Source organism: Phasianus colchicus, chromosome Z (assembly GCF_987193195.1).
Source record: "Phasianus colchicus chromosome Z, bPhaCol1.hap1.1, whole genome shotgun sequence".
Taxonomy (NCBI): domain Eukaryota; kingdom Metazoa; phylum Chordata; class Aves; order Galliformes; family Phasianidae; genus Phasianus; species Phasianus colchicus.
The window spans coordinates 47059626-47070752 of record NC_143476.1 but is presented as its reverse complement, the minus strand read 5'-3'; the positions used below and the strand labels follow the sequence as shown (position 1 = coordinate 47070752).

Sequence of the window (11127 nt, the reverse complement as noted above, 5' to 3'; positions counted from 1 at the left end):
ACTTGTGTTTTACATGTATTTTTCATCCTCTGCTCACTGCCTTAAAATGGGCAACAAAATGTCATGGGAATTCTCTACAGAAAACATTCATCAGAATCTGTGAAATTTAGATTCTGCAGCAAGGAGCCTGTCCCATCCTGTTCCCTGATTTTATTTTGCCCAGTGAGAAGACTATGACTATGACACAGTTTACTGAGACAGATCAGGTGCACCAGACAATTCATTAAATGCACTTTTAGCAAGCTGCTGGACATATGATCTATAATCACATGGATTCTAAGTAAACAATATTAGCTTATGACTAACCAGTATTCTGGGGAGGGGAGAGGGAAGTAAACTAAGGCAGAAAAGGTGTTATGACCTGTCTTGCCAACATGTTTGTCATGGGAAGGGGGTCCAAGGGAAGGGGGTCTTCCAAGCTGGAGGTCTCAGGCTGAGGTTAACTCTGAAAGCTCTCCTCCGGCATTCTGATTTCATTCTCTTTCTATGTGTGGTTTGCAAGGGGGGCAAACTGTTACAAGGAATGAAAATCAAGATGTAAGCAGGGGTTTGAAAAACACATGACTTTGCAAAAAAAGCAAAGAAACTTCCATTGGTTCCTTAAGATATGGTTTTAGTTTCCTAACAAGGTGAGGGATTGTTCCTAGGTTAATCATCACACGGTTTTATGGCCTCCATGTTTTTGCCAAAGGTGGCACTTCCTTTTTTCCTTGACAACTTCTAGTCGTAGCTCAGGCCCCTGACATGAGTACTAGGATCCACACTGTGAGGCACAGATAAAATGAGAGGAGTGACAGTGGTATGGCTATGGCCTTATACAGCCTGAATGGCCAGGGGCAGTTCTCATTGGCCAGAGGATGGTTACCAGACTGACATGCTATCGCATTCTCCAGTTTTTGCACAGCCTCTCCCCTTCTTCAGCAGGCTATGGTTGGGCCATGAGCACAGAGCCTTGCAGAAAAAGCTCCAAGGAGGCAAATGATTTTGTCTTTAAAGCAGGCTTGGAACTGCATATAATAGTTGAAGTATGCAGGTAACTGTGGCACTGTAAAGAAAACCAGAGGCAGTGGTAGTGCAGTCAATGCTCCCTGAGAACAAGGCTCCTATGGAGGTGGTCACAAGTAACCACACAATTAAAGCAGGCACAGTACATACACACAGCGGGTTGAATCAAATTCCACAGGTAACCTTTGTCTCGGTGTTTCTACTGATCAGGTTCTTGACTTTCCAGCCTTAATAGCTCTGTCAGTTAGTGTTAGGGAGGTGGATTTACTGGCTGCAAAGGAAAGGGCTGGCTGCAGTTCCCATTAACATACATGGATAGCTTTCTCTCCTTCCCTTTGCATTCTGGTTTTGTAGCATGAGTTTGAGCTGACCACTGTTATGTGTTGGTTGAACAATAAACTGACTAGAACCGGTGTCAAGTAGGATGAGGCCTTCCTTTAAATCCAGCTTAGTTTTTTGTTCAGTGATGCATCACTGTCTCTTTGTCTATCGTATGTTTTGCAACCATCATAAGTTTCCCCGTAGCATTAGTGGTTTTCAAAGGTACTGTTTCTTGCTGGCAAAAATGCACAGCTAATGGCTGTGCCTATGTTGGAAAACATCACTTTATAGCTGACAATTTGGTCTGTTAAATGGTACTATAACGCTCCTTGCATCTGCTGTAGTTCTCATGGAAGTAAACAGCAGGCATTACTTCCATGTAACATCACTTCAAAATGAGAGTGCTAAAACCTTAACGTGTCCTTGTTAACTGGACTGTGTGAAACTGACATCCTGTCTCCTTTTTATTTTATTCTGCTTCCGCACCATACTCCATTGGTGTGATAGATGACCACCACCGAGAGAGAGAGAGCTTTCAGAGAGAGATTTGTAGCCCTGCCACACCAGCATTAAAGCCATGGGTGAGTCCCGATGAAGTTAGAAAAGCAGCCAGTTCCGGCAGAAAGCCACTCAGAATCTAAGCACGACTAACTCTCACAGAGCACACGGGATGGAAGTCTCAAAGATTACAGTCCTGCACTGGGGAGGAATAACTGTGTGCACCAGTACACGCTGGGGGCTGACCTGCAGGAAGGGATTTCTGAGGAAAAAGACCTGGGGAGTCTTGGCGGGCGACGAGCCAGCACCGCTCTGCTAAAGGCAGGGCTGACCGCTGACAGCGCGCATCACGACCGCCGCGCTCCAGCACAGGGCAGCACAGGGCAACCCGCTGCCACAGCACCCGCCGCTCGCTCCCGCCTCGGCGCGCGCCCGTTCCCCCATCACGTGCCGAGGGGCGGGGCGGGAGTCACGTGAGCGCGGACGGCCGGGTCGGAGGGAAGATGGCGGCGGAGCGGGAGCCCCCGCCGATGGGGGAGGCGCGGCCGGCCGAGCTGGAGGAGCTGGAGGACGGCGAGGACCTCTTCACCAGCACCGTGTCCACGCTGGAGGTGAGAGCCCGGCCCTCGCCCGCCCGGCGCCGCCTGTCACTGCGCTGCGCGGCCCTGCCGCGGGAGCGGCTCCTCCTCCCGGCCCTGACCTGTCCTCCCGCGGGCAGCCCGGCTCCCCGATACACCTCTGGTGCCGAGATACCGATCATAAGGAAAACGACAGACGGAGCCGCTTCTGCGGGCGCTGCAGCGCCGGGGGCCGCTTCTTCCGCCCCGCCGCCCGGTTGCTGCGTGCCGCTCTGCCGCGCGCTGCTCGCAGCCCGCCCCGGGCGCTGCCTGCCCCGTTGCCGCACCGACGCTCGTTTCGCTCGCGCGGCTCCGCGCTCCGCCCGGCCCCGGGGCGGCTGGCGGGCGAGGGGCGCGAAACCTGTGAGAGGGTGGGCCCTGCGCGGTGCCAGAGCTGTGTCAGACGATAAACGGGGAAAAAACAGCCTGCCAGAAGGCACTTCCTCATTCTGAAAGCAGCCAGTGTGCCTCTTCGTTGAGGCAGGTGCTTTTCTTGCTGTGTCGTTGTCGTGTTCCCCCTTGCCAGTGTCTTCTTCCAAACCTTATTCTTGTAGATAGTGAGCCTTTCGTAAATAAAAGTGTTGCTGTGCCTCTCTCCCTGAAGTTCCCTGTCCTTGACCTTTGCAGTAATAGGATCAGTGTGTATTTCTTTGTTCTTCTGTGGCTGTTGCCTGTCTTAACAAAAATGGGTCAATACAAAGCGACTCTTCAGTGTGTTTCAAAGATAATGCCTTCCTTCAGGTTGCTTGTCTTTTTGTAGATGCATCATCTGGGCAGTGGCAGAAAAAAGATGTGTGGAATCATGCCATGAAGGAATAATGAGTTGTGTCAACCTGCAGTTGATGTCATTATATCAACAGACTTCTGTGCATCCGTGTGCGACACTGTGTTACTGGAGTCTTTTCTATCCATTTAGAAAGACTACACTAGAACATAAGTATTGTTTTTAGTGATAAATCTACTGCGGCTTAAATTCTACACCATTATAGAATTAATGCCTAAATCACAGTTACGATGAGAAGTCTTCATCTTAATGATTTAAATGTAGTTACTGAAAACTTTTCTACCTTGAACTAGGCAAAAAAATGCAGTTTCCACTGAGTGGCCTGATTGACATTTTTGTTTTGCCACTTGGCTTTCATATGCTGTTTATTAGGAGAAAAATAGCTAAGTAGAAAAGAGGAGGCCTCTTTGCTTTTTTTGATGTCTGATCGGCTACAGAATTTAGGGGGAAGATCATTGTTCTTGTGATTTTATAGCGGATTTGGAAGGATGAAATCATGATTCATGAAGGAACAGAAGTAGCATGACTCTAAGTCATGATGTTTTAGTCCATAATAAATATTCTTGGAGTAGCTATTTGAAAATGGTAGTGGAAGTTTGATAAAATAACAAAATGCCATTGCACTTTTCCTTGCGGATTACATACTTATTTGCAGATACTTCACGTGAGCATCACAAGGGATGATGAGGCCTGGTGCCAATTTATATGAAGATGGCGCTGTGTTGAAAGGGCTCTTAGTAGGTTTGTATTGGAGCTCTGCATTTGGTATTAATAATTTTTGTTCTTGTTCCCATGAGCTTTTTTCTTAGTTTCATTCTCTTTGAAGAGCACAGAAAGCGTCCCGCTCTTTCTTTATCTACAGTTCGACTGTGCGCTGGAAAAGCTGTAAAATTGCTAATAAGTTTTCCAAATAGCTTCCACGTTAAAAAGTCTCTTAGAAAACATTCAGGTTAGTTCAGACAAAATATAAATTTAATGTACGTTATGAACAGTAAATATCAAATACTTAAATGCAATTTATAAGGAAGGCTCTAACTAACGTGGTTGACTAATCAAATGGAGACTGATTTAATCCAAGCTGATTTGTCTGACTGTAAGGAGAAAAAAGCTGAGCTTTAGCCTTCTTTGTGCACATACTGAAAGTTCATGTCTTGCATTAAACCCTCTTAATTCCAGAATGTAAAATGTTAAGACATTACACTGAGCTGTAACATCTGGCAATTCTGGGGCGTAGCAGGAGAATGTTCTAGGGCTTGAAAAGTTGCTGTGTTGAAGTTAATGAGAACACTTCCCTTCCTGTGAAAACAGGACTTAATAACTCTGGGCAGCTGTCTGAGCAGCAGCTTGTGTAAGCTGGTCCAGTTCTCATTTCCTGGTCAGATATCCTCAGTGTCCCTGAGCAGTACAATGATTCTTGAGTTTTCATTGTGTCAACGCTGTTGTAATGCCTCATGGAATATCTGCCATTAAATTTATGGTCACAGGGTGGTCTGTCTTTAGCTGCCACAGTTGCGCTCATCAATGAAAACAGCCACACTAAATTGGGCAAATGATCCATCTGAGCCAAGACTCAGTAGTCAGTGGTGTGTGTTATGTGAAGAATGTTACTGATGATTATTTCTGCTAGTGCTTATCTGCAGTACAGTCCCAGCTACTGTTTTTCGTAGCTGAAGGACCAAGGTGCCCTAGGTAGCATTGTAATATTAATAATCCTCCATGGATTTACTTAGCTTCCAAGTTTTCAGCAACCCTCTCTCTCTTCTGTAAAGCAGGTGCTATATGAACGCGTAACTAACCTGCCACCTATTCATTTCAATTCATGTTTATATTTCACTTTTTTCTATTATTGGACAAACACATCGAGACACTTTAAAACAATGAGTGTGCAGTAGATATGGTAATCTGTCAAGTACTGTTGTTTAGGTCAGGGTGTGTATGTAATCTCATCGACAGTTTAACAGTTTATGTCTAAGACCTGCAGTGTGTGCTTTTTTTTTTTTTTTTTTTTTTTGGACAGGAGGCAAGGTATTAAATACACATGTATCCAGATATCTTTATGGTTGTGGGTTTAACAGAGATGGTTACGGTTTAAATTGTAATGACCTTGGTGAAATATCTGGCAGTGAAATGTTAAGTCCTTGAACACTGCACTGTATCTTCAGAGAAGTAAGTCTGCATTCAGAATTAAGTGGTGTAATTTTACTGAAAGTATGTCTTGCTCCTTGGTGTTAAATCCCGTCTGTGATGGAAGCATCTATTAGTTTATTCTGGTATGACTGTGTGCATCCTCTTTCTTTCTACTAAACGCCTCACTCTCCTACCTCTGTCTTGGTTCTTTTTAACCATGTTGTGATTTGTGAACTTCTGTCCGTGCTGTTCTGGTGAAAATGATCCAGGTTGCCTCAAATAACTGGAACAGTATGGCAGTCTGCTGTTATCAACCTGCTATGTTTGGGCCAAAGGAGGCTTGGCAGAGTTCAGGTAGCTGTTTAATTTGATCTGTGGGAGACCCTATGATTGAGAAAATGGATGATGACCAAACATTTAGGGCTGTAACTTCAGCCAACAGAAAATGTGAGAACTTGTGCTTTCCTACATCAGAGCTATAGAGTTACTCATTTATTGACATGCCAGTATAACTCACAATGAAAGTGAAGAAATTTGACCTTGTTACTGTTTGTAAGTTCAGAACAACCTGCCATTGTAGGTTGGAATGGACCCATAGTCAGAAAACTGCAGTGGCTGGAAGGGACTTCTGGAGATCATCTAGTGTTCAATCCCCCTACTTACTACAGCAGGTTCCCTAGTTAATTTGTAAATCTTCTCATCAGTAATCTGTTTGTTAGAGAACGAGTAAAGTGGGATCTTGAGTGTCCTGCATACCCAGTGTCCTGATGTTTTGGCTGTTAGATGCTGCCCCTGTATTTCTTTCTGCTTAGGAGCCGGACAGCAGCTTTACGGTCATATATATTTCAGGAGAAAAACAGGTGTTTGAATCATTGGCATAAGGCGGGTTTAAAACTTGTGAACAGCTATGCTGTCTGCGTGTGTCTTGTCAGTGAATTGTTGTTAGTCTTCAGTTTCTTTTCTGGTACTTGGTTATGTACATAATGGATTCTCTGTCAGCCTTTTTTAGACATTTTAGCTCTATATAATAGTCATTAAAGGATGAAGTTGAGCTGGAGGATTTGGAATAAGCTCTTAACTTTCAGCTGTAGCTTGATATTGGAATTGGGTGTTGTTGTGTAGTGCTGGAAAGGCTGAACAGAATAGTTAGATGATTAGGCATTACAGATTGTAGTTCTGACAGGTTCAGCGCAGTGGCTTTCTGTGTCTTTGTAGTTCACTGAGAACAGCTGTCCTGTTGAAGATGGCTTTTGAGGATGACAAACAAAATTTTGTTGCAAAACTGAGAAACAAGATGGTGCTGTATCCAACTTAATGTTCAGACAAGGAATCATCTTTAAGAAGCTTGTATACAGTCTGATTCAAGTTCTCTCTGTTCCTAGATCTTTTTTCTTTTTTTAATATTAAGAACGTATTTGAGCCCATCCTTCATTTATCACATCTGAGGATGACAACTGTTGAAAAATTCCAGAGAGCCACTGAAAGATTAATCAACTGGGAAATATCAGCAAACATTGTTTGGAAGGAAAGAAGCTTTACCCAGAAAACATCTTCAAAGTTAAACTTTAATATTTTCTATTCTTAAAAACAGAACTTGAGATTATGCAACACATACAAATTTTATGTTATGTTCATATAGTGAATAATTAATAGAATGTCTTTTTCACTGGAAATCTTTCTGAGAAGAGTCACTTCTAGATATTGTAACCTTTTAACAGTTTTAACAGCTGCATGAATAAGCTTTGTTTCTTGAGCTTTTTGTGGTGCCTCTAGGATTTGTCTGAGGGACCTCATTTAGGTAATATTCTCCACCTGTGCTTCATGGACAGTTCCCCCCTGCCATCTTTCCATCCGTTTATGTCTATTCCTACAAAGACTGTTTCCTTCAAAGTTGGAAGGCCTGGGTTAAGTCCTCTGGTTGTCTTGCTGATTTGGGCACGTAAGCATTTTCATGTTATGCCATGTGTGGATCAGGTTCAAGAGTTCAAGGTGTAATTTTTTTTTTCCGCTGCTAGGGTTCCTTTTTGTAATTAGGAGCCAGATATAATGAAAAATAACAATAAGCAAAATAGCCACCTCAGATAATATGAGGTAGATTAGGGGATGGCTTGAAGATGTAAATAATCTTCAGTGATTTTTTTTTTCTTCCATTCCTTAATCAGCAGCACAATTAAGGGACAAAGCTGGATACAACCTGCTGCATGCACTAAGTGTTCAGGGAGGCTTGGCGTTTTACAGCTGTTTCTCATGGAGATGAGTTGGCAGAAATGAACTACACGTGACTCTGCATCTGTGCTAGGGTGGAGTACCCACTTCAAGCTGCACTTCAGGTCTGCAAATATACAGTGGGGCTTTACTTGAAGCTGAGCATCAGCAAAACTATTTTGAAATGAGTAATCTGTAAGTTTGTTTTTTGTGCAGAGTTGCTTTTGTTGATATAACTTTGAATTGCTTGATTCTCACAGGGAAATCAAGCTTTTCCTTGCTCTGCTGTCGTAGATGAGGTGCACAGTCCTGAACTTGTGGCCATACACAGCCATACACAGAGATCGGCTGTTTCTTCTGGAACACGTTATTTGCAAAGTCAACCCTTAAGTAATTTGAGAACACCCATGCAGTGCAAACTATCTGTACTATCATTTGTAATGTAATGAAATGTGTCAAAAGGTGAAGTTATTTTAAAATTTTGTAGTTCATTTCCTCTAAATTAGTTATATCTTGTAATATAACTTAGGATTATGCTTTAAAGTATGAAGAAATATAACTTTATTATCTCGTAGTACTGTATTTCCTGTGGGATTTATTTGGGCATGGATGTAGTATGAGGTGAGAAATATACGTGTGTCCAGTGAACTGCTTGCTTGTAAGCTCACCCTCATGTGTAGTTCCCCACTGCTTCTGCACTAATTTTCCTTGTAGGCTCAAGGGAGTCCAGCAAGCACTTTGAAAGGCTACTCCTTTTGTTGCATTTAACTTTGGGTTTTTGTGTTTGCTTCCCTGTATTTGGGTTTCTCAGGGAGTGGCAACCAATGACAAAGGAATATAATCTATTGTTTGAATGAAACTATTTTTCATTGCAGCAGTAGTTGGATTTACATTTAAATGAATGCAGTTTTTCTAGTATTCTTGTGTTTTCTTTCACCTTCTTCCTACTTCAGTAGGTAAAAGCTTAACACCTTTCCAAGTCAAGAGAGATTTCATATGCCTTGTGAAGAGCAATTTTGTGCTATTTTTGCATTTTTTTCTGTCAGGACCTCTGCTGCTCCTTCCTTATTTGCTCTGACCAGAATTTCAGGATGTCTGTGATTTGGATTGATTTAGGGGCCAGAGGCTTATTCCGTGCTGCTTGAAGTGTCAGAACATCTACTTTCTGTAGAGAACCAGCTTTGAGGAATACCTCTCCCGTAGTCCTGATGGCTGTGCTACTGTATAATATGTAATCTGGACAGATTATTTCAGTGTTTTTGTATTGTTTTTCGGGGTTGTTGTTGGTTTTAAGATCTTCTGGCATTTATTGAAATGTAACCTGAAACTTTTCATATCTGCTTTGAATTGTGATCCTCAGCAAAAGCTAGTAAGCAAGCAGTGGCACAGTTTACAGACAACCCTTGTGAAATGAGCAGATAAGCTGCTGCTGAAAATTCCTTAAGTAGGTATCTTTGATAAAACTGCAGGAAGTGAATTTTTCAAATTTTCTAGTACTGTTGGAATAATTATGGTTGATACTTACTGAGTAGGATTTGGTAACTGAAGTGCTGATTTTCAGTTGAAAGTAATTTGTTTTCTGAGTAAGCTGTACATTTGGTACCCCTGCTTCAGTATTGATTCTTTTCCTGAGTGTCTTCCTTTTCACAAGGAAAATTCTAGGCTTCAGTGATTAAAAATAAAGCAAATAAAAAAGCACAAACTTACAACTGTGGCAGGCATAGTTTACATGTCAGTACAATGTTATCCTCTGCAGCAATAATCCCCTAATTCAATCTGTTGTAAAGATATAAAAACTGCCTATGCCTACAAGCGAGGTTCAGTTCTTGTAGTGGCACCAAGTTCTTCTAAAAATCTCTGAAAAATTGATATAGAGAACTTGAAGATATGGTTATTAGTTTTTTTTCTGCGTACACATCCAAATCTAAAAAATATAAGCCTTATGTTATAAACCTATAAAGGAGCTCAGTAATCAAATTACATTCTGCAGTACTAGTAATTTTATTCTCGATACTTCTGTAGCAGCTTTTGTTTCATGTTACTTAAGTTTGAGGAAATGAGTAACTTTTTTCTCCCCCAACAAAGAAATGGAGAGCTGTTGACCAGCTCATATCCTTTGTTCATTATTATTACAATAGGAGTAGGAAATGGAAATAGCTGACATGGTTTCCCTTCTGTTACATCTTCCTTTGTTTCTTTGCAATGAAAGAATGTTGCAGTAATTCCTACATGCTGACACATGGGAACTAGTAGTGTGCCAATTATTTCACTTTGTTATTGTTGTTGTTTTTTAACAGTCAAGTCCTTCATCTCCAGAGCCAGCAAGTCTTCCAACAGAAGATCTCAGCACAAACTCCAATGGTCCAAAGCCAGCAGAAATGATAGATGATGATAGAGAAGATCTTTTTGCTGGTAATTGCCTTTTTCTTCTAGTGTGTCAATGTAAACTCTTGCTCTTGGACTTTAAGGAGTGTGCTTTTCTGAGAAGGAGAGTTAATGCTTTCTTGTTCTATTTAAAATCGTTGCCTGGCTGCAAGGAATTTTGTAGCAATTCCCTTTTAATGAAAACTTCAATTTTAACTTAATACAATTTGATATTGTAGCCAATTGTAACCATTGCTTGTTGTTTCAAAGGTACACTTCCTGGAAAGTTCATTGAGTAATGAATTAGTGCATTTTAGTATTAGCCGTGTTGCTAGCTTTCATCAACATTCTTTACTGGATTCACCGGTCGTATTTATTTCGAGTCCTGTGATCTTCTGAAATATGCTGTTGTATTTGTGAATTTGAAATTTCGCATGAGTAACAAGGAAGGAGAGACAAGTTTCTTTTTTCTTCAGATTTGTTTGTTCTGTAATTGCTAACATTGATACTGACAATATACTGATAGTACATTGTGAAACTGTTTTGGAGTGTAGCCTTTGAGTTGAGAAGGTTTTTACCTTGCTTTTTTAGTTAAAACAAAGTGATACATGACTGACTTGGATTAGATGAGTTTTAATTTCATTGATAAATTAGATCTGGGACTTTTTTCAATCAAATTTGTATGTGTTGTCTCAAAAGTAAACACTTCTGTTACTCTGTTAGCAATATATATATTTGTGGGGTAACAGACAAGAATTACTCTCATACTGAATAAGTGGCGTCTTGGAAACCTTATTAAATAGAAAAATTAAATTTTCTTAATTTGACAATGATTTACAGTTTTTTTTTTTTTCATGTAGGACTCCATAGCATTTGTTAAATCTCTTTACTAGGTGTTAGTTTGTTGGTAGTGTGTACTGAGACTGTATAGTTCTCAGTAGTAACACTTTCCCTACTACTACTTGTTGCTGAGTCAGCTCACAGTCTATTTTGAATACAGTCCTAATCTAATATCATAAATTCCTTGATACAACCATTTGAAAATAAGCTCCTGTCTTATTTTTTATAGATAGCTATATACACAAGTCCATTATCTTTATTCTGAACTTATCAAATTTCCATATATTTGAACTTTTATTTACTTAGGGCACTTTAGAATATATTGACCAGTTTGTTGACTCTCTGAAACTATTTTAAGATAAGAGT

At 41.1% G+C, this 11127-nt stretch overlaps 1 protein-coding gene across 3 annotated transcripts in view; it reads left to right on the top strand.

Moving 5' to 3' along the window:
* Positions 1 to 2278: 2278 nt before the first annotated feature.
* Positions 2279 to 11127, top strand: part of SNX2 (sorting nexin 2) — a 33822-nt gene continuing 24973 nt past the window's right edge. The window contains exons 1-2 of one of the 3 annotated variants that reach the window (XM_031607165.2): positions 2279 to 2435; positions 9855 to 9969. In XM_031607165.2, the coding sequence (XP_031463025.1) occupies positions 2328 to 2435; positions 9855 to 9969 (223 nt within the window). In that variant the 5' untranslated portion in view covers positions 2279 to 2327. The remainder of the gene's footprint in view (positions 2436 to 9854; positions 9970 to 11127) is intronic. The other 2 variants (XM_090130923.1, XM_031607166.2) reach the window with 2 other exon arrangements.